This window comes from Dendropsophus ebraccatus, chromosome 5 (genome assembly GCF_027789765.1).
Source record: "Dendropsophus ebraccatus isolate aDenEbr1 chromosome 5, aDenEbr1.pat, whole genome shotgun sequence".
In the NCBI taxonomy this organism is placed as follows: Eukaryota; Metazoa; Chordata; class Amphibia; order Anura; family Hylidae; genus Dendropsophus; species Dendropsophus ebraccatus.
In genome coordinates this window covers 74536108-74561024 of record NC_091458.1, presented here as the reverse complement: position 1 = coordinate 74561024, position 24917 = coordinate 74536108, and the positions used below count along the sequence as shown (strand labels likewise).

The 24917-nt window shown below is 40.1% G+C and overlaps 1 protein-coding gene across 5 annotated transcripts in view; it reads left to right on the top strand.

Moving 5' to 3' along the window:
- Positions 1-24917, top strand: part of DIAPH3 (diaphanous related formin 3) — a 582937-nt gene that overhangs the window by 146542 nt on the left and 411478 nt on the right. For 4 of the 5 annotated variants that reach the window (XM_069970593.1, XM_069970591.1, XM_069970592.1 and 1 more), the window contains one exon: positions 17311-17441. In XM_069970593.1, coding sequence (XP_069826694.1) covers positions 17311-17441 — 131 coding nt within the window. Of the gene's footprint in view, positions 1-17310; positions 17442-21156; positions 21236-24917 lie in introns of those variants that run through there. The other variant, XM_069970594.1, reaches the window with a different exon arrangement.

The window sequence follows — 24917 nt, the reverse complement described above, 5'->3', positions numbered from 1 at the left end:
CGCGAGACAGGAAAGTAAAGTGTGTATATCTAAAAAATACAGTTAAAAAAATAATTAAGTGTATTTGCAAATATTAATAAAATTTAAATGTACAGCTAATTAGCAAAAAAAAATTTTTTGAATTTCGGCCATGATTGGTTCTCTTTAACCTCTTAAGGACATAGGACGTACCGGTACGTCCTATGTCCTCATTAGCACTTCAAAGCGGGGCCGCGCGGCGGCCCCGCTTTGAAGTGCCGCGATCCCGGGTGCCGCGTGTAGCCCGGGACCGCCGCTATTAGCCGGTCCGAAAGCAAACGAGTGCCGATCTCATGGATCTCTGCAGCATATCTATGCTGCAGAGATCTCTATGAGAGATCAAAGTGTATATACTAGAAGTCCCCCAGGGGGGCTTCTAGTATATGTGTAAAAAAAAAAAAAAAAAACGTGTTGTTAATAGTAAAAATCCCCCTCCCCTAATAAAAGTCTGAATCACCCCCCTTTTCCCAGGTTTTAAATAAAAGTAAACAAATAAATAAATAAACATGTTTGGTATCGCCGCGTGCGTAATCGCCCGAACTATTAATTAATCACATTCCTGATCTCGTACGGTAAACGGCGTCAGCGCAAAAAAATCCCAAAGTGCAAAATTGCGCATTTTTGGTCGCATCAAATCCAGAAAAAATGTATTAAAAAGCGATCAAAAAGTCGTATATGCGCAATCAAGGTACCGATAGAAAGATCACATCATGGCGCAAAAAATGACACCTCGCACAGCCCCATAGACCAAAGGATAAAAGCGCTATAAGCCTGGGAATGGAGCGATTTTAAGGAATGTATATTGGTTAACAACGGTTTGAATTTTTTACAGGCCATCAGATACAATATAAGTTATACATGTTACATATCGTTTTAATCGTAACGACTTGAGGAACATGCATAACAAGTCAGTTTTACCCCAGGGCGAATGGCGTAAAAACACATTTCCCCCAAATAAAAGAAATGCGGTTTTTTTTTTCAATTTCACCACACTTTGAATTTTTTTCTGGTTTCGCAGTGTACTTTATGCAAAAATTCAGCCTGTAATTGCAAAGTACAATTAGTGACGCAAGAAATAAGGGGTCATGTGGGTTTCTAGGTGGAAAAATGCAAGTGCTATGACCTTTTAAACACAAGGAGGAAAAACCGAAAACATAAAAACGAAAATGGGCCATGTCCTTAAAGGGTTAAGTAGAGCAATGCTGTCAAAATTGAAGCAAAAATCGTGTTACTTTACAGTTGTTGTGCAATTTGCTGCAAAATAGTCAAAATCACTGCAAACCCTCATTATTGACGCCAAAGAAACAGCATGTGTAATCACAGCCTAAACGACAGCAATATTATATTATCTCTTGATTTCTGATCACTGTTGTCTTCTGATCAGATTGTTTTGAATGTTTTGAATAAGTATTAGAACTTTGATACTGTCTGTGACGTTCATGGACAATGGGACTGTCAGTTTGACATGGAAATACCATACGCTAAATTTATATTAGAAAATCTCTGATAAGGACTAGAAGGAATTATTTTTTCTTAAATAAAAGAAATCTACAGTGCTATGTAACTTTATGGTGCTGGTTGATTATTCAAACAGTTTTCTTTCTCTGTAAGGCTAGGTTCACACTGACTTTTTGCAATCTGTTTTAAAACAAATAAAAATGTTTTCATTTGTTTTATGCAAAAAAAAAAACAGATGAAAAAAGGATTTATTATGTGCATCCAATTTGATCCTAAAAAAGACTTCCATTATGAAAAAAGGATCAAAACGCATCAGTTTTTTTAGGCAACCACATTTTTGTGTACGCTAAAGAAAAGATATGTTTTGATCCTTTTTTTTTTTTTTTTTTTTTTTTAATCCTTTTTAATTTATAATGGAAGTAGGTGGAAAACAGATCTCTCACTTGAATGCGGTTTTTAGCAGTTCTTTTGCATTAATCCATTAAAAAAAAAAAAAAAAGATTGCAAACCCACAATTTGAACCCAGCCTAATACCCTTTTAAAATTCAACCAGATCCTAAACTCAGTTTGCTGAAATGCAGCCAACTCTACCGCTTTCCAACCCTTTGGTGAATAAAATGCCTTCTGTTAAAGCGAATTTATTTAAAATTTTAGTTGCTTGGCCTTGTTTCCACATTCAAGGTATTTTTTTTAAATCTACACGATTAGTTATTCCACAAGGCCTGACTTATCAAAACATTAAGTGTGTATACCTGGATTTTACGGGTTTGTACTAATAATGAGATTGCGGCACTGCTGGACTACTTCCGATTTTAAAGCACCAAGCTTCATTGTCTGACCACTGCACCTTCAGTTGTCAATTTGGTGCGTTTCTTTGTACGTCATTGCTCTTTGAAAGAGCTTGAACAACACATCCCAGTCTGCTTCAAAATATTTGCGTAGGAGAGACCTTGTTGATGCATTATAACTACCTTGTGTCTTATTTCTTTGCTTGGAATGTGGCACAAAACTGCCTTCCACAATCTTTAGAGCAGAGTTTGGCTGTTTCTCCCCCTGTTTTTTTGTCATTTAATGACTGTTTTAACCTATATAGAAAAATGCTGATCATTATCACCTGCTTGATATAATTGGTTTATCATACTCCGGACTGCAGTCCTTCAAAATCCCTGAATGTTTGCAACTGCACCTAGATGAATTGGAGCAGTTTTGAAGGCAAAGGGTCATAACACTAAATTAAAATTTATAGTGACTGTAGCTTTTCCAGTATAATGGCACAGACACAGCTAGTAGGTATAAGTGCAGGAGTTCTCATCTTGGCGTGCTGTATAGGTGGTTAGGTTTTGCCTGATCCCCATTTATATAGCTGGTGATTTTTTTTATTTTTTTTAGAATGGTAAATGAGCTTTAATAGACCCCTTTGGCAAAACCGATTTGTTTTAGTTTGGGACCCAATTATTGCAAACAATTATTTACTTTTTTGCTATGGCAGACTGCTGCTTTAATGGACGTAGCTAGTTATTATAGAATTCTTCTGTGAACTAGATAATAAGGGTCTAAGATTTTGACAAATGAAAATAAGAGCTAATTGGTTGGGATTCATTGTATCACTAATCTTTCTTTTCTTTCTTCTTGGCTGCACATAATTGAAGAGTCGATGGCTCTGCCAGTTTATTGGCAAGCATGGATTTGATGATTCATCAGAAAACCACTTGATTCTGTGTAGCTCTTTATATGCTGTACGTTTACTACACAAAGGCTTTCCAAACAATGCCATTCAGCTTGGCATGCTCAAAGCTGTGTATGGAATGTGCACAAAGGACCTGGCAGTGTGGATTGCAGAGTTCTATATACAGTATGTCTAAAAGAGGCAATAGCACAGAAGAGACACTGTTAATAAATACTTCTACCTTTCTTTTATTCTTTAGTAATGTATATATTTAGACAATGCCTAGCCTAGCCTAGCCTAGCCTTACAGGGCTTTTCAAATTCACAAACATGGGCTTAATATATGGAACAACATACACAATATCTCACCACCCCATTAGAACATATTTCTGTTTTTAAAATGTAAATGATAATTACTAATAATGCTCAGTGAATTATTATTATTATTATTATTTTTTTTTTTACTTAAAACAAAATATCGGCAGTTTGGCAAGGCTGAGTGGGTGCGGCATGCAAAAAAGGTGTGTGGTTTACTAAAGAGACGTGTCATAATTATTGGTCAATTTTCGTTATCGAGGTTACACAGATTAACCATGGCCGGGTACGAGTGAGTCAGTGTGCGACCATCATCTGAGCCAGACATAGGGAATGAAGCCTGACATCAGCAATTGAGATTAAAGTTCCTAATAATCATTACTGCGGAAAGGCCCCCTAAAATGACTGCAAATGAAATGTGTTGGGCCTCCTTTAACCTGATCTGAGGAGCTTTTAAATGACTGACAAAGAAAAGTATACGTTGTAAAGCGAATGTACTACTAGGTACATGCTTGGTGTTTTTTTTTTACATAAAAAGATGGGCGCCGACGTGGGGATGCTAGTGCTATGGTCCTTTTTTTTTTTTTTAACCCTTAGAGGACCAGCCCAATTTAAATCTTTGCGTTTTTTTTTTTTCCTCCTTGTGCTTAAAAGGTCAAAGCACTTGCATTTTTTCACCTAGAAACCGACATGAGCCTTTACTTTTTGCGCCACTAATTGCACTTTGCATTGACGGGCTGAATTTTTTCATAAAGTACACTGCGAAACCAGAAAAAAATCGAAGTGCCGAGCCGGGATCAGCGCCATTACGGTGCTGACCCCGGACGGGGTAAGATGTGTGGAGCGATCCTCCCCACTAGACACCAGGGAAGTGCTGCAGTAAGTAATCGGATGCAGCTGTCAACTTTGACAGCTGCATCCGATTACTTTATTAGCGGGCATGGCAATCGGACCGTACCCGCTAATAGCCACAGTCCCGGGCTATGAGCCTAGGGGTTAAATCGCCACCCGGTTCCTGTGCACATCGCCTGTCTATAACCGATCACTGGCTAGGCATGAAGCACTGGAGGCAAGTCCGTCGGCCCCCAGCGTGACTATTTCCCCTCTGTGACATGGCTCCATTAACTCTAATGGAGCCACGTCACAGAGGGGATGGGGTTTGCCACACAGGGGGCCTTGGGGACCTGTTGCCAGCGCTCAGTTATAGACAGGCGATGTGCTTGGGAACCGGGTGGCGATTAAAAAAAAAAAGGACCACAGCACTGGCATCCCTACGCTAGTGCCCATCCATTTATGTAAAGAACACCAAGCAATGTAACTAGTGGTACTGTACATTAACTTTAACCCTTTAAGGACATGGCCCATTTTCGTTTTTACGTTTTCGGTTTTTCCTCCTTGTGTTTAAAAGGTCATAGCACTTGCATTTTTCCACCTAGAAACCCACATGACCCCTTATTTCTTGCGTCACTAATTGTACTTTGCAATTACAGGCTGAATTTTTGCATAAAGTACACTGCGAAACCAGAAAAAAATTCAAAGTGTGGTGAAATTGAAAAAAAAAAAACGCATTTCTTTTATTTGGGGGAAATGTGTTTTTACGCCATTCGCCCTGGGGTAAAACTGACTTGTTATGCATGTTCCTCAAGTCGTTACGATTAAAACGATATGTAACATGTATAACTTATATTGTATCTGATGGCCTGTAAAAAATTCAAACCGTTGTTAACCAATATACGTTCCTTAAAATCGCTCCATTCCCAGGCTTATAGCGCTTTTATCCTTTGGTCTATGGGGCTGTGCGAGGTGTCATTTTTTGCGCCATGATGTGATCTTTCTATCGGTACCTTGATTGCGCATATACGACTTTTTGATCGCTTTTTATTACATTTTTTCTGGATTTGATGCAACCAAAAATGCGCAATTTTGCACTTTGGGATTTTTTTGCGCTGACGCCGTTTACCGTACGAGATCAGGAATGTGATTAATTAATAGTTCGGGCGATTACGCACGCTGCGATACCAAACATGTTTATTTATTTATTTATATGTTTACTTTTATTTAAAACCTGGGAAAAGGGGGGTGATTCAGACTTTTATTAGGGGAGGGGGATTTTTACTATTAACAACACTTTTTTTTTTTTTTTTACACATATACTAGAAGCCCCCCTGGGGGACTTCTAGTATATACACTGTGATCTCTCATTGAGATCTCTGCAGCATAGATATGCTGCAGAGATCCATGAGATCGGCACTCGTTTGCTTTCGGCTGCTGCAGCCGAAAACAAACGAGTGCCGAGCCGAGGACGGCGCCATCTTGGACGCGTCCCCGGCCGGCATCAGTAACGGAGATCGCTCCTCCGGGACAAGGTCCCGGAGGAGCGATCTCCCCCACTAGACACCAGGGAAACGTTGCCTCCGGTAATCGGAGGCAGCTGTCAACTTTGACAGCTGCCTCCGATTAGCTAATTAGCGGGCACGGCGATCGGACCGTGCCCGCTAATAGCGGCGGTCCCGGGCTACACGCGGCACCCGGGATCGCGGCACTTCAAAGCGGGGCCGCCGCGCGGACCCGCTTTGAAGTGCTAATGAGGACATAGGACGTACCGGTACGTCCTATGTCCTTAAGAGGTTAAAGCGTAACTGTCATGTTTTTTTTTTTATTGCTGAAATCAGTAGTATAAGCGATTTTAAGAAACTCTGTAATAGGTTTAATCAGCCAAAAAAGCCTCTTTCTGTACTCAAGAAGCAATCTCCCAGCCTCCCCCCCTGACTTCTTATCTGTGCATTATCAGGCAAACACGTCTTCATTACAGAGAAGCCAGTGAAGACTGGCTTTGCTCTCTCCATTGTAAGCCTATGAAGGGGGAGGGGCTGAGGGAGATGAGGGAGCAGGAAGAGGTGACATGAAGGTCAGCTGTTGGTAGACTCTCTGGGCACCTAAAACGCTAAATTCAGGTGTCAGAAAGGTCAGTGCTTATCTATGAACTTACTGAGAGAAGATTGCAGGGTGTTGTGCTGTGCAGGACTGCTCCGTGCTCAGTCACTCCTAACAGCCCCTCCCCTCTCCATAGCCACATAATGGGGACAGAAATCAAAACACCTTCGATCTTCCCGAGTGCCGGCCTCGTCATGCCGGCAGCTGATGACGCGGCCGGCACTCGGGAAGATCGAAGGTGTTCGGGCCGGCCGGCCGAAGATGACGTTTGGCACAAGATGGCGGACGCGTGTCGGCACGGATCAGGTATGTATAATGCACTACACTTCCGGGTACACGGGTGGGGGTGGTGGGACACGGTGAAGGGGGCCATTCACAGACATAACATACATTACAAAGTTGTATAACTTTGTAATGTGTGTTATTCTGTGAATAATTTTTTACCGCCGCACTACCCCTTTAAGAAATCATTGAAATGCAGACAACACCCCAAAATTATGATTTATTATTCTGAATAACATGTAAAACTAATGAAACAAACTTTTAGAAACAGTTGAATATGTGATAATATAAGTTACTGTACAGTATAGCAATCAACGTGTGGGGTATAATGTATAGTAAGTGCATAAACCTGGAAAAACAGCAGCAGTTTGCAGATACAGGATGGGGCTGCAGATACGTATAATGCAGTAGTGTAGTGCAACAGGCTAGAATAGAGAGGCTGCTGCCAGAGGTCTGTGTGGTCACATGACAGCAATGGGTAAGGGCGTGTTCAGAATGGACCAATCAGAAAGTGAGAATAACAGGGCTGTGCAGGAGGACAGTGACAGAAACCTTTATTTATATAGCAGTGTGAATGGCTGAGTGTAATTGCAGGCATATTATAGCAGTAGTATGTATAGCTGAGTGTAAGTGCAGGCATATTATAGCAGCAGAGTGTGTTACTGAGTGTAAGTGCAGTCACATTAAAGCAGCAATGGAGAGGATGGGAAACACAAGGGCTGACAGTCAGTTCCCCTCCAGGGAATGTGAAGGAATGAGCAGGGCGTATGTGGGTACATAAACGCAGCACTGAAGAGATTACCTCCACAGCCCTGTCCCCTGATGCAAGCCCCATCCTCAAGTGGATCTGCTATGATTTGGAAGGTGAGGGAGACTTCCTGGGTCCTCCCCCTCCCACCCAGTACAGGGAGCTATTAAACCAAAGCAATGCTCTTAAACCAAGTTACAATTTTGAAAAATTGAGCTCTTAAACCGAGGTACAACTGTTTATACACAGTAAGTAGTCTCTAGTGTGTTTAAAATATCTCATCAAAAAAATGAGGTGTTCTTTTGTGGTATTCTGTATCTATACTATTCATACTATATAAACTTTTAGTTATATTATCCCTCTCCCCTTAACCATATATCTGTAACTGACAGGCCATGGTTTTATTAAGTTTAGAACTGTTAAGTATTAAAATCAGAAGGTGTACTAAGGCCACCAAGTCAGCATCTTCCCCCAATAAAATATGTGCGGCTTTCTGAGTGTCAGAGCTGCCGTTCTATCATGATCTCTAATAAACACAGTACACCAGAGCTAAATGTCTTAAGAAGTAATTTATTTTGGGTATTGCATGATGAATAATATATCTCTCTAACTTTACTCTTTTGATTTATAAAGGTCGCAAGAATACGCTTGATAAATTGCTGGTTCCCTGAATATGCTCAGTGTCACCAAACATAATTTACTTCCTAGCAACTCTTCCACATTTTAAGTTTACCAAGCAAAATTGTTTCACTTTTTTCTTTTTGTGAAAAGTTATCAAGATCCTAGTTGTAATACAATAAGTAAATTTTAACTTATAATAACTTTTCTATTTTCACAGAGTTTTAAAAAAAAAACTTTTTTTTTTTTTACAGGTGAACAGTCAATTCAGGTAAAGTTGTTTTATCTTTAGACAAAAAACCACAGCAACCCAACTATAGCTCATAATAGATGTTGGTTAACCCATTACAAGCTAGATATCACTGTTACTTGACCCCAACAAGCCTGTTAACAGGTTACACAGATTTAAAGAGTGCTTATCATTAAGAAAAGCTTTGTTGATCAGGGTCTCAGTGTTCAAACCCTGTCCGATCGGTAGAACGAGCAGGGAGAAAAACCCCTGGTGGGTGAGGAAACAACAAGGTGCTGAAGTTTTAAAGTTCATCAGAATCCCAAGATAATAAAAGGGCCCTCCGGAAAATTAGAATCTTGGAATTTTATGAACTAACTCTGAGGGGAAAAGAACTGTCATACTATGGTAGACTCTGTAGGGGAGTGTCACTGTGAGCTGATCGATTACACCAGTCTACAGATAAGAACCTAGTGAAAAGCAGTTTAAAAGTTTATTCAGAAGGGAACTTATAGTTAAAGTTTATGAAAATGTTAATACGAGATTTAAAATGTAGCATTGCAAGATCCCCACAGTTTGCCTCTTGCAAACTTTCTAGACATCTATATGAAATTCACACAAATAATACACCATCAGTTTCCAAGAATTGTTTTCTCTGGTTAATTCCACAAACTAAAATTTTAAATTCACAGGAAAAATAAAGCAAAGACCTTGGCACTGCTTCTTCTTAGTCCTTATACTGCACTGCATTGGTTGGGCCTCTTAGGGCACTGAAGTGTATCAATGGTGGTGCTCTGACAGACAGTCTCAAAACATGCAAAAAGAAATACACTTGTGACCACTCGCCATCAAAAGTGCTGATTTATTCAGTGTCCATCATTTTGGTTCTTCGGCATAGAAATCAGGTCAGTACATAGCAGGTGCGTCCCACTGCGGCTACAGCCCTTTCGCGGATTTCCGCTTCATAAGGCCTCATAGTACAGAATGACATAATCACTGGTACATTAAATACCCCCCCGATACACAATTAATTTAAAGTGACAGTGCTCAACATAACAATCATAGTCCGTGCAAATAAATGATAAAAATACAATTAAGACGTTCCGATTGTTAATTCCGATTAATTCCAGGGCTCCAGTTTTTGCGATCCACACTGCTTCTCTCTGGAGTAGTAGACGTCCCCGGTCTCTGCCTCTTTTAGGCTGATGCACTACTAACAAGCCTGATGATTGGATCCCTATTGTGTTTCTGTATGACATGCTCTTTTATGCTCTATTCTAGTTCCCACTGATTTGTAATGCTCTCTAAACCTGATATGCATGTTTCTTATCGTCTTTCCCAATGAAGAAAAAGCCACAAGGGTATGTTGCTGTGTATACAACATATTTGCTCTTACATATTTTAAGCTGGTTTACACAATCTGCACTGTCTACATTTAAAGATTCCTTTTGATATGCTGTCTCTCAGGTAGTTGGAACCCATGTCCGGTAACACACTACTGGTTAGGCTGTCACCTAGGGTCTTTCCTTTGGGATACGCTATCACCCGTTTGCTCTCAGTCACTGATTTAAGGTCTATATCCATCTCTACCAAGTACCGATGTCTTAATATTGCATTACAGATGTGGTTATCCATACTAATACAGTGGTACCTTGGTTTAAGAGTAACTTGGTTTAAGATCATTTTTGTTTAAGAGCTCAGTTTTTCAAAATTGTGACTTGGTTAAAGAGCTCCCTGTACTGGGTGGGGGAGGGGCATGGTCTGCATAGCGAGGTCTACAACACTGTACTTTGACCCAGGAAGTCTCCCTCACCCTCCAAATTATTGTAGATCCACTTCTGGCATCAGGGGACAGGACTGTGGAGGCAATCTCCTCTTAGTTGGAACCCCTCTCTCCCCGGGCAGAGAGTGCTGCATGCATGTGCCCACATCTGGTCTGCTCATTCCTGCATGCTCCCTGCAGTCTCTGTCCGCCCTTGTGTTTCCCATCCTCTCCATTACTGTACAGTAACTTATAATATCACATATTCTGTGGTTTCTGAATGTTTGTTTCATTTGTTTTACATGTTATTCAGAATAATAAATCATTTTTGGGGTGTGGAACCAATGGTCTGCTTTTTTATGATTTCTAAGGGGAAAACTTGCTTTGGTTTAAGAGTGGATTTGGATTACAAGCATGGTCCCGGAACGAATTATGCTCGTAATCTAAGGCACTACTGTATGTTTAAATGTAAAACAAAACCTATCATCTTCCTCTTTTGATACTCCTTTTGAGTTTATATGCTGCAAAACCAATTGTAACTCAACATAATTGTGTTACAAAGGCAAAAAGAAGTCTTTAAACGGTGGACAAATATACCATATGTAACCAATCAAAAATTAGTAAAATTCATAATGCTTCTTATTATCACTATTATATGGGTAAAGCAGGGTACAGGGTTACATCTAGAAGTCCCACACCCCTCTCCCCTTAAGACCTAGCATTGGGCAGGCTAGGAATTTTCCTGCCCAGATGGACAACATGATCATTGAGGGGACCGTAATAACAAACTATGAGTGGAGCATTATAACTAAGGCCTGAAAAAGGAAAGAAGAAAGGACAAGGTGTTCATTTCCACAATGTTATTCCGTGCACCCCATGTGTACCTATATGAGGCCCAACATATTAAGTCGAAAGACTTAAATGTAAAAGTCATCTAAATGGAGGGAAACATTTCTAAGGCCTTACTTTTTAAAGTAAACTAAACAGAAATCTGACCGGCGAGAGTATTCTCTTATTAGGGAGACCGTTGGTCTGGGTCATTAAAGAAGCCAGCGGCGTAAGCTACAATTTTTTTTAAAAATTCTGTGTGTGATTTAAAAGCCCTAAATGCTAGGGTTCATATGGTGTCCCTTTCTCTTAGACATTCATCCTCACTTTACAACAGGGGGCATTCCTACGTTCTGTGAGTACGGTACATAATGCCTAGAGTTCCATGCTTCCATGGTCTGTATCACATCTTCTGTGCACAGAATGTGTGAATGCCCCCTATAACAGCTCTAAAGAGGCAAAAGGACAGCCCTGTCTAGTACTGTGTAAGCTGTGGAATCAGGATAAATTTACTGGTAAGTTTACAGCAGTTACCACTTTGGACGTAAGGGTTTGTGCTCTATAACCAATGATGCACTATGGGGGAGAGGTGACAGATTATAAAGAAGAATGATGCTTGTATATGCGCCATAAATGTTTCCCTGTTTCTCCCTTTTGGAGTGGGATTCATGTGCAGTGTGTTCTCCACAACTGCATGAGGCGACTTACAGTAAGTAAGAGGCAGAATTAAATTATTAGTTGATGTAGTGTAGAAAGGCTTGATACCTAAAGTAATAAATGCAGATTGAATTCTTTCTTTATGGCAGATCTAGATGGAACATTCTGCTCATTTGAAATTCCATTTTTTGTTCATTTCCCTCTTTTGCTAAAATAAAAGATAACACAAACACAAAGATTGAATTACTGGGCAATTTCACATGAATTGTATCATGTTACATGGCTAGCAACGTAGAAATCCGGGAGAACTCGTCATATCCATTTTCCAGCTCTGCATACATCCAACAATTAATTTAATATGGTTTTGCAGGATAATCTGATTGTGGGGCTGCCTGGGGCCTCCATTATGCATTCTGGCATATTGCATTCTATTTTAATCTTTGAGGAAGATATAAAATTTGCGACAATGTTTTAGAAGCTAATTGAACACAGTCTGTTGGAAATAAAAAAGAACATTATGTTATGACAACCAATTTGGATTCATTATATGAGAGGAAATTGAGAGTGGATATATCGGTGTCCAATTTCTTCATCTTATCTGGCTTACTCGGATGTTGTATGAAAAGCATCAGTATTTTGAGAGGTATGGGAATTATCAGGCTCTCGAATGTCCATTTATACAGGATGGTATCAATCTCAATCAAAAACGTCTACGAAGAAACGATATCTGTTTGAAGTAATACATTGGTGGTCTTGCTAGCTTTAACTAGATTATAGGTAAAAATAACATTAGAAGCCTCATTGCCTGTCAATCGCCCCCCCCCACAGAGTGTGATGGCAGTCCGAGGGCTGGGACAAGTTATGTATTCCGCCCTGATGTTTAGTTTGCTGTGCACTGCCTACCTTGTAGGCCGGAATAAAAGCAGGATATAAAGATGCTGTCCAAGAAACAGCACGGAATAGTAGGGGGGCTGCTTAGGACATCTATTTGGTGCAACTAGCATCGGAGACACACAATTGTGCTGATAAAGCTAAGTCTTAGGACATGACTGAGAATGTAAGCCAAGACAACAATCTTGGCTTATTAATTTTTTCACATTTTTCAACATACAAATAATATGCCTAACATAGCCTGAAACATCAAGGCCCAACATAGGCCAAATCTAATATAATCAGGTAGAAATCTCGTAATAGTCCTCACGCATACCAAAAACCACCCCACCCCACCAGAAATACAATAAAATAACAGGCTCCAATCAAAAATCTCTTTAGAAGGAGCCTTAACTCATTTTTAACCCCTTCAGGACCAGGCTAATTTTAGTTTTTTCTTTCTTGTGTATAAAAGACCACTGCTCTTGCACTTTTTTCACCTACAGAGCCACAAGCTTTTTTTTTTCATCGGTAGCTTGCTGGATGTGATGTAACAAAAAATCTGCAATGTAGCTCTTTGGTGGGTTTTTACAATAACGCTGTTTACTGTGTGATCAGGGATGGCTATAATTTAATAGTTTGGGTGGTTCCACATGCGGCCATGGCAAACATTATGTGATGGATTTTTTTTTTTACTGTATTTTGTAGTCCCCCTGAGGGAATTTTATCCTTACTACACTAATCTCTCATAGAGATCAATGCAGTACATATTTACTGCATTAATCTATGAGACAAGTGCTCGATTAACATGGAGCCCATAGTAATTGAGTGCCAAGCCTGAATCATCGTCATTGCGGTGCTGAGGCCAGGGCAGAAGTAGGGATCTCCCCATCGCAGTTATATTGCGGAAGGCTTTTCTATAGCCATTTAAAGGTGCTGTCCGTTTTGGGAGTGGCATTTACATGGTAAAGTAGCCAGGCATTGTGATCGGCCACATTTTCTAATAGCTGCCGCTGCAGAGAGGTCTTTTACTTATTAGACTAAGGAGGCAATGGTTCTAATTAAGAAGAGTGCTCTTCTCTAGGAGAAACATTATTCCCTTGGTCTTCCAACAACCAGCACTCTGTTCTGTACTGACAATGTGCAATAACCCCTGAAACAGCTGTCTACAGGTGGGGGTACCCTCTTCTTCTGGAGAGATTTCTGGTAGAGATGAGCAAACATGCTGAAAGTTAGGCTTTGCATGAACCCCAATGATTAGCGTTTGATTCCAAAGGCCATGGGCAGCCCATTTATTTCAATGTGCACTTTACAATGCTTCATGTTCCCTGTGGAGCTGCTGCAGGAGGATTGACATGTGCTACTGTGTTCCCACCCAACTTAGAGCTCATCACTGGAGGGCCCAGCTGCTGGATACCTTTCTTAAAGGGAATCTGTCACTGTGTGCTGCCTTCTCTGTGGCTATCATTTCTTGCAGACAGTTTTCTAAAATCCGTGTTTGTTAGCTGTGGACTAGATAGTGAGCGTGCAGTCAGTAGTCTGAGATGCTGTATGCCTGAGCTGCTGCTAACCTACCTGCGGATTGACAGCTCTCTGCTTACGTCTACTATAAACACTATTAGAGATCACCTTCATCTTGGATAAATCACAGCCTCCTGGGACTTTTGCCTTCCAATCCACCTTTTTACAGTTGTCTGTATATTTCTATTACTGTAGTTTTATTCTTGGCATAACAGAAACCATAGAAGACATCATCATTTCATACACGACTTTACAGAAGACCCAGAAACTTGATCACGTGGCGAATAAAGTAGTAATGACTCTGAGCAGCAGGTTATGTTTTTGTCCAGCAAAGTAGGTTTTTATCCTTCATTGAAGCAGTAAATAGTGGTTGGCAGATCGGGAAATCAATGTTTATTTAATAAGCTTTCCTAGGCTTTCACCAGTTATTACTCCTCACTATGGAAAGTTTCCAGTGTTAGTGCAATCTGAATAATGTTTTCTTCTATTGCTGCTTGTCACATTCATTTCCAACCAAAGTAGTTTCCATTGGGTTTTCTGAGGGATCTCCATCTGTATCATAAAATCCAGAGGACAGTTTAATCATAAGATATGAATAGGGTTCTGTTGGATTATTATGTGTGTATATATATATATATATATATATATATATATATATATATATATATATGTATATATTACACATAAGCATATCTTTCAGGAGAACAAGTAACTGAAGATGGTAAAGATTGTTCTAAAACACAAATTACACAAAAACAAATGCTTGTGTTCCCAGATGGAAATGGATAGGAAGAAACAAACTTGCAAAGAATAGCAGAACTGAAAATAAAATCAGGCACAGGAGTTGGTTGTGAACCTTCTGAGTAGTGATCTCTGTTGGCAAACTTATGATGACCTTTGAAGTCAGTAAAGGACTGGAATGAAGTGGAGTACTGTAAAATATTATACTGTAATAATGTACTGCAGATGGAGGTGTGAGCAGCACGCTAGTTCTCCCACACTACTAACTTTTTGTCCATTCTTATCTGAGGAAGAGGAGGGTGCCTTGAAAATGCATTTATAATTATTGGACTACTAAATAAATCTACCCTTTTTGATACAAAATCGGCGCTTACGGTTGATGTGTTTTTGAAGTTTGGATGGCTTTTAGAAGGCAAGGAGGAAAAAACTAAAGGGGTTGTCCTGTGAATTTTAAATCATCTGTCAGAAAGTTGTGTAGATTTGTAATTTACTTCTATTTAAAAATCTAAAGTCTTCCCATACTTATAAGCTACTACATGTCCTGCAGGAAGTAGTGTTTTATTTTCTTTCAGACACAGTGCTCTCTGCTGACATCTCTGTTCATGTCAGGAACTGTCCAGGGACAGTAGCAAATCCCCATAGAAAACCTCCCCTGCTCAGGACAGTTCCTGTCTCAGCCAGAGATGTCAGCAGAGAGCACTGTGTCTGAATGTAAATAAAACACTTCCTGCAGGACATGTAGTAGCTAATAAGTATAGGGTTTTTAAATTGAAGTAAACTAGAAAACTGTATATCTTTCTGACACCAGTTGATTTGAAAGAAAAAAAAATTTTCGCTGGAAAACCCCTTTAACAACGGTCTGATAACTATCTTTCAGCCAACAACAAATCGCCTAAACTATCCAGGGATCGAGCCCAATTTTCTCTTAACTTCTCGATCAGCTCTTTATGGGGAACTGTATCAAAGGTTTGCTCAAGTTCAGATAGGCGATAAACAGCACCACCTTCATCCAGCACTTTTGTGACATGATCAAAGAAATCAATGAGATTAGTCTGACATTATGCTGGTTTGGATCCATCAAATTGTTGATCTTTAGGGTCCATTTATACAGAAAGATTATCTGACAGAATATCTGCCAAAGATTTGAAGCCAAAGCCAGGAATGGATTTGAAAAGAGGAGAAATCTCAGGCTTTCCTTTATGACCTGGTCTTTTTTTATATTCTGTTTCTGGCTTTGGCTTCAAATCTTTGGCAGATAATCTGTCAAATAATCTTTCTGTGTAAATGTCCCCTTATAGAATTGTTTTTATAATTTTACTATTAGAGAAGTCACGCTAACTGGCCTATAATTACTGGGCATTTCTCTTCTTCCCTTCTTGTGTATGGGTATAACATTGGCCAATCTCCAACCATCAGGAACATTCCCTGTTAGCAGGGATTGCTTATACAGATATCTCTGAATTAAAGCGTAATTGTTATATATGTGTATATATATATATATATATATATATATATATATATATATATATATATATATATATAATATGTATATATGTTTGTGTGTATATATATATATATATATATATATATATATAATATATATATATATATATATATATATATATATATATATATAATTATTATTATTTTTATTTTTTTTGCAGAAATCCGTAGTATAGCGGATTTTAAGAAACTCTATAATAGGTTTTATTAGGCAAAAAAGCCTCTTTCTGTACTCAAAAAGCAATTTTCAACCTCTTTTCTTATCTGTGCATTATCAGGCAAATCCGTCTAGATTACAGAGAAGCCAGTGAAGGCGGGTTCTGCTTTCTCCATTATATCCCTATGGAGGGGGGAGGGGCTGAGGGAGATGAACGAGCAGGAAGGGGAGACATGAAGGTCAGCTGTTTGTAGACTCTCTGGGCACCTAAAACGCTTTATTCAGGGGTCAGAAAGGTCAGTGCTTATCTATGAACTTACTGAGAGAAGATTGCAGGGTGTTGTGCTGTGCAGGACTGCTCCGTGCTTACTCACTCCTCTCAGCCCCTCCCCTCTCCATAGACACATAATGGACACAGAAATCCTGCTTCTGAAGTGAGGGGGGAGCTAGGAAAACAGCTTTTTCAGTACAGAAGGAAACTCTTTTGGTAAAAAAAACCTATTACAGAGTTTCTTAAAATCGCTTGTACTATTGATATTTATTGTTATCAAAAAAATGACCCTGAAATGACAGTTACGCTTTAAGTCACATCCTGTAATCACTTGACTGCATAGTCCTTGGCGTACAGATGCATATCCACTGTATGAAATGACAGGAATTCTGTAACTCATCTGGGTGTTCAGTTGAATTTCTGATATTTTACTGTCTTTCTTAGTTGCCGGTCTTGAAATCTTTGACACCATGATGCCCTGTGTACAAATCAAATATAATTTAGCAGAAGACCCGCCAACGGATAGCTTTTAGAATGAGTTGTCCCAGTAGAAACATAGTGTAGAATCTCTCGAGTAGAAAATTTTACTTTTAAGTGAGTTGTTTGATCAGATCATGGACTTCATCTTAAATATATTTTCCAGAAAAGTTGTGAAAAAAGTTGTTCACTTTGTGATTTATGCATGTGATTTAGCGTAGGATATTTGCTCAGTATGATTTTTATCTTGTTACAGGGAAGCCTCAAGAGCAGCAGACAGATCTCGCCACAGGAATTCATTCATGAACTCAAATTGGGCTCTACAGATGAAAGGCTTGTCTCTTACTTAGACTCCCTTCGTGTCTCTCTGACCAGCAATCCTGTCAGGTACTGTCTATGAATTATCAATATGTGATACTATATTACGGTGTTTCATGTCCAGGCAGTTAACATTCCATCTAAGTGTCTGTATGTGACCCATATCATGTTTCATTCAAATTGGACAAGGTTTACATTAAATGCATAAAATCAAGATTTCGAGAAATATTTGCTTTTTATTAGAAGAGAGAACAGATGGTTACAGGCTAGAGGCTTGTGTGACGCTTAGTTTTGTTGACTTTTTTTTTCCCTCTCTCTCCTTTTATATTAACTCAAAATGGCTCAAAAATATTCAGAAGGTGCATCCCTTTTTAAGACTGATCTCCAGATAGGTGGATGTATATTCAATATGCAAGGCCTAAAAATGCATTATATCATGCTGAAAACATGAGAAGAAGATTAGGAAATGTGGAAAAAATGGGCTTTTAGGTTGCCTAGACAACTGCCTGATGTATTAAGAATTGGCCTTGTTAATGCAGTTTGCTGGGCATTGTGTTGCTTTCTCTGTAACTTTACCGCCACCGCAGATGAATGCGTTTCTTCATGCCTGAAACTGTGAAAATGTAACCATTTTAAAGGGGTATTCCGCTCAAACATAACTTTTTGTATGTTGCTGTCTATGGTGAGATTAACAATTCATTCCATTTGTTATTACCTATTCAGTGTCCTTCCCCCAGTTCTGAGCTGCAGCTTTTTGTTGTAGACACAAAAACTGTGTGAGCTTTTTCTCCTCCTCCTCTTCCCCCCTCCCTTCGGATATGGTTTTTGTAAAAAAGAACTCCCTGGCAGGCTGTATCTGCAACTTTGCAGCTTCTTGTTAATGCTGGGAGGGTTAATTTGAGGTCAAGTTGCTGATGAACTCACTCTGATTAACCCTTCCAGAATTACAGTGTTGCTACACAGTTGCTACACAGGACTTGCTTACAGCAGCTGTCTCTGGAGCAAGGAGGGAGAGACAGAGAGACAATCTCAAACACTTACTTTTTTTGTGTGTTTTCATCAGAAAGCTGCAGCTCAAAACTGGGGGTTGGGAGGGGGGGAGGGGTGGGTGTAGGGAGAAGACAGAATAGATAACAAGTATGGAATGAATTGTTAGTCTCACCATGGGCAGCAACATATGAAAAGTTATGTTTGATCGGAAAATCCCTTTAAAATATCCCAATCATTATTTCGGGCATTAAGAAACGCATTTCACTTGGATGACTGAACAGTTGCCAAGAAATCAGTACAATGCCCATAATGTTGCATAAACAAGCCCAATTCCTATTAATAGATTCAAGGCACTTACTGGCCATTAGAGAGTTGTCAAATCAACACAGCAGCCTAGCAGCCATACCTACTGCTCCAATCCCCCACAGTTGTCATTCTGATGAAGTGTGCCCACTCATGCCCATAGTGTGCCACCTCGGCCATTGATTGGCTAAGTGAACATTTCCTGCAGTAAGTGGGTATTAGTAGGAACAGAACACCAGCTGTAGAGATTTGGGACACGTGAATATGATAGCATTTTTATTTTGAGTACACCCTGAGCCAACTATAAAACCTTTGATATGGACAAATCTCTTAATTTTATTTTGTGTGTTTACTGTACATTGGCGCCCCCTAGTGGGGCTAAATGTTAATGTAGTTTAAAAAAAGTTGTTTTTAATAAAAAAAATCCCATCCCAAATTAGCGTAAGAGCAAAAAATGCCAAACTGCAAACTTGCTGGTCACATCTGAGCCAGAAAAAATGTAATCAAAAGTGAACAAAAGTTACATATAAGCAAGCAAGGTACCGATAGAAAAAACAAATTATGGCACAAAAAATGAACCCTCACACAGCCCCATAGACCAAAAAATAAATGTGTTGTAGGGATCGTAATAGAACAATTTTTAAACCCATTTAGTTTTTTTTTTTTATAAAGGTTTGAATTTTTTAAAAGCAGTCGGATAAAATGTTTTACAAGTAGTGTATCTTTGTAATTGTACTGATTTGAGGAACATAAATAACCCGCCAGTTTTACCTCAGGCAAACAGTTCAAACACAAAATCCCCCAAAATGTAAAATGTTGATTTATTTATTTTTTTTTTATATCACTGCAAAAAAAAAATTCCCCCCAATTTCACAGCAGATTTTATGGAAAAAGGAAGTTTGTCATTGCAAGCACAAAATAAGGGCTCGTGTTGGTCTTTAAGTAAACAAATGCAAGCGCTATGACATGAAGAGGAAAAAGCAAATGTATGAAAATGAAAATTGGCCCAGTCCTGAGGGGTTTAATATATGAAAACAAACTGAGGGTAGCTTGACACGTACCGACTCGCAGCGTTAATAACGCTGCGAGTCGGCTAGGTCCTGGCAGATCAATTTCACTACATACACGCAGCGGTCTGAACGACCGCTGCGTGTATGTAATTCTGCCGGCTGCTTAACCCCTTCAGCTGCCGCCCAGCTCCTGCTCCGCTCTGTATACATTACCTGTCCTTGCTGCACAGGGTCCCGGCGTACTGCTCTCCCGCCCAGCCAATCAATGGCTGCGGCAGGGCAACACACTGATTTGCCGGGCAGGACCCCGTGCAGCGAGGACAGGTAATGTGTATGTAGTGAAAGTGATCTGCCAGGACCTAGCCGACTCTCAGCGTTATGAACGCTGCGAGTCGGTACGTGTCAAGCTACCCAAAAAGAAATTCAAGAATGTTATAGTGCTTGTTGTCAAGTTGTTGTTGTTTTTTTTTTTTTTGTTAATAGCTTACCCTCCTAGGAACATTAAAACCGGTTGTTGTGTTTTTGGTGTGGTTTTGACTTTATTGCACCTATGTGAGGTATGTGAGCTTGTCTACGTAGCTATTTAGCTATCTGGGCTGGACAGTTGTTGCTCCCTGGACAAGTATTTCATGGACCACTTACTGTAACAGGTGCAGGAACATCATCTGGCTAGGTTTTCTTTGCATAGATGCCTTAAGTTAAAGTGGTTTTATCCCAATGATACATTCCCTTGAGCTATGTATATCCCACTACCTTTATTACTATGCAGAAAACAAAGTTATTCAGCACATCCAAACACATTGAAGTAAAAATGCAGGTGCACATTGCAGTGGCCACAATACAATAGAAGGCTTTTAGACTTAACCCAGTTCTCTGAGAAATCTTTCTTTCTCTGTTGTGAACATCACAGTAGATGGGAATATGAAACTTTAGTTGCGCAAACGTTCCACTTTATTCGAGATATTAGAGATACCTTAAATTGTTAAAGGGGTTATGCAGCCAAAATGTTTTTCTTTTAAATCAACTGGTTTCAGAAAGTTATATAGATATGTAATTAACTTCTATACTTATCAGCTGCTGGATGTTCTGCAGGAGTGGGGTATTCTTTCCAGTCTGACACAGAGCTCTGTGCTGCCACCTATATCTGAGACAGGAGCTGTCCAGGGTAGTAGCAAATACCCATAGAAAACCTCCATGTTGTGCGGGCATAATTATACTGGAAGGAGATCTTTGCTTTAATAGATGATGTTTTTCAATTTCATATCACCCTGACTCCTCTGTTACTCTTATTGGATATATAAAAATTTTTTACCAATACATCGTATATTGCTATGTGAAATAGTAACAATTGCCAAACTAATATTAACAAGGTACTAGAAATCACCTAATATTCCCAATATAACAGAAGTTACGCAGACTATTAATACCTACAAGTACGAAGAAGCCATAGCATATGGGAAAAACCTCTATTACTTCCTGATAAAAAATATGACCTGCATGGACACTCAGCCCATACTATACTTCGTAATCATTTTCATTCTTTATACATTGTTATACAAGGTTAGTGCCTGTTATGTTCTTATTCTTGTCTTCTTTTTACTTAGATTACTGTGTTCTATGCCGATGAACACTGTTTTAGATATATAGATCTCATGCTATTTTATGTACATTGTTTCTGACTTGTTTTGTCTATGATTTAGCTCAAATATCTTTGATGCCTCTTTAGGCCATGTGCACACACTGTATATTCTTAAATAATGGCCATTGTTGTAGATTGCAACACCAGCTGCTATTTCTTGAAGTGTGAAATGACATTCGTTTTACAGGCCGCACAAAATAGCCTGTGCGCACAATGTAAAGTACGGCTCTCGGTCACACTTTACTTTGTGTGCTATTGTTAATTGGAGTGTGGGCACACCATAATGTACCCACATTCCCATAAAGTTTAAGTAATTTTCACCCGGCTGGTACTGCAGTACCGGCCGGGTGAACATTACAGATAGTGGCCTCTGTTTGACGCAGCCATGCCACACAGCACCCGCTGTTTTTACAGCGTCTGAACACAGCCTTAAAGGGGAACTCCAGGTAGAGGTTAAAAAAAATGAAACTTCTGCAGAAGCATATTGCATTACTTACCTGTCTATCCCAGTTTTGAAACTACCAAAAATCCATTTGTATGGGTTTTTTTTGCTCTGTTTTGTGTTTCTGTTCTTCCTGGTTTAGCATTTCCCAGAATGCAATGCTTTCCCTCATGTGATCATCACAGCCCCCCACCCATTGCAATCAGTAAAATTAGTGCAGCTGCTTCTGTTCGGTCAGAGATGGTGAATCAGTCAGGGGATTGGGTTATCCAGCCAACACACCCTGCCCCCTGTCTGCATCATCAGCAAACACACACAATGTGAGACAGAGCCATGTAAGATTTGTCTCCTAGGGGGGGATAGCAGCAGGAGACAATGGGAATTGGCACAAAGGCCATTTTTTTTTTACTTCCTGGATTTCTTTCAGCTACCAATGTGGCAGATCCGTACAGATACAGTAATACATTGTATAGACTGTATATATTTTAATGTTTTAATAGAAAATATGTTTTTCTTATCCGGAGTTCCCCTTTAAAATGATATTGTAGTTCTGACGTTTGTTACATAAATATTCAATAAAAACATTGAAACGGAAAATCTCTCCTGCTCTAGACAGTACCTGTCTCAGATAGGGATGTCAGCAGACAGCACTGTGTCAGACTGAAAATTAAAACATTTCCTTCAGGACATACAGCAGCTGATAAGTACTGGAAGACTTGTGATTTTTAATTGCCATTGAGAATCCACATTAGAAGGGGAAAATGAAGTGTTTTGTGTGACTGTAAATGAGTTCTGCCCATTTATGTAGCTGGGGGTTATATATCCTAAATTGCCAGCCGTGTGGGGTTTTATCATGCAGTGGTGGTGATAATATATTGAGCGTGGTGTGGTGGAGTTAAAACATCCAGCAAAAGGGAAAATTTACTGGCATAAACCTCTCATCAGCATCTTTCTGACAAACTGGGTGCACAGTCAAGCAGGTTTTAACTGAATACAACACTGGTGCTCCAAGAAATTTGGACACTAGGGTCTGTTTAAGCATTATGACTGACCAAGTTCATGCCATCATGGCAGATGTTTACCCTTGCATGTAACCACACAGGGGTGAGAGTGAGTGACAAAATACCCTCAGTCTATTACTTCTACCGGCTAGCACATATCGGATGCCCAGCCGGTGTACTTAACCTACTATCCACTGCAGACGTGAAGTAATGCTGCAGGTTGAATACAGTTACAAGCTGATACTGTATGTATTGACTGAAGTGTAGCAGTGAATTGTCCTGATTATACACCGCTACAGTAACCATTGAGCTACATGGAGACACTATGATACACCATGTATTAGCTCTAATGTAGTGGTGAACTGCTACAAGAATACACAACCACCAAACTACTAAGCCAGTCATGACAAACTCTGACCCGAGGGCCAAATCTTTTTTTGGCCCGCCAGGCAATCCAGAATTTGGATTACGTCTGGCTCGCCACAGCTACTATATAAGAGACCATCGGGGAGGGCTGGTTACTATATAAGAGACTATGGGGGAGGGCTGGCTGCTATATGAGACTATGGGGGAGGGCTGGCTTCTATATGAGACTATGGGGGAGGGCTGGCTTCTATATGAGACTATGGGGGAGGGCTGGCTACTATATGAGACTCCAGGGGGGAAACTGGGTACTATAAAAGAGACTATTGGAAAGGGTTGGCTACTATATGGGACACTTGGGGGGACTGGCTACTATTTGGGCACTTTTGGGAGGGCTGGCTAATATGTGGGGCAATTTTGATTGGGTTGGCTACTACATGGGGTAATATTGGTTGGGTTGGCTATTACATGGGGTAATATTGGTTGGGTTGGCTACTACATGGGGTAATATTGGTTGGGTTGGCTACTACATGGGGTAATATTGTGGGGGTTGGCTATTACATTTTTTAGGGTTTATTCATATCATAGCACCTTATCATGTCATTTATCATAGTGCACATCGCTGGGAGACACACACCAGTGACAGGAACACCGCACGCTGCTCTGACAGTGCCAGGACTGCCGCATTAATGCTTCATTAGTTATGAAAGTTGGCCCGCAAATTTGTCCAATTGTTTAATTTTGGCCCACTGTGTATTTGAGTTTGTCACACCTGTACGAAGCTTTCTGTAGATAGATATTACAAAAGAGCTGAACAGTAGCCAATAACTTGTACAAATTGACCACTTTATGATAATAAAAAGTGTGTGCCGACACTTAAAGGGGTAGTGCGGCGCTAAGAAATTATTTACAAAATAACACACATTACAAAGTTATACAACTTTGTAATGTATGTTATGTATGTGAATGGCCCCCTTCCCGTGTTCCCCGACTCCCGCCCGTGTACACGGAAGTGTCCCTCATGCCTGCCCCCCTCTGCCGCGTCATAACTGTGCTCAGCCGCGATTGGCTTAGCATAACTGTGCTTAGCCAATCGCGGCTGAGCACAGTTATGACACGGCAGAGGGGGGGGGGGCGGCATGAGGGACGGCAGGAGCAGGTCTGCCGGCCTCCCGAAGATGACGTCTTTGACGGGGTCGGTCGACACGGATCAGGTATGTATACTGCACTACACTTCCGGGTACACGGGCGGGGGTCGGGGAACACGGGAAGGGGGCCATTCACATACATAACCTTTGTAATGTGTGTTATTTTGTGAATAATTTCTCAGCGCCGCACTACCCCTTTAACGGAGAGACAGTGGTCACACAGCATAATTGCTTAACAGGTTGCTGTATCACCTGGCATCCATAGGCTAGGTTCACACTCTGTATCTGTGCGGCTGTATTGCGGGCGGTAAATCATCGGCCGGATTTTTCCGATTCATGCGTACGCTGGAAAGTATACGATATACGGCTGCACAGTGCACACTATGTATGAATCTACGGCCCGATTGTAAACAGACCCTTAAAAAATGAACAACACCATTGTTTGCGGCTGGAAATGCGGCCGTGGATTGACAGGCGGACTGTACGAAGTACTTCAAAAATAGCCGGCAATGATGCCAAATGCCGATGCCTCTAATAGTTAATATATTAAATTAATAAAACACATTTTCTTTGTAATAAAGTCTGTTTCATTGTTCAATAATTTAATTCTAACGAATCCATCATTGTGCGATTAAATATACTGTTAAAA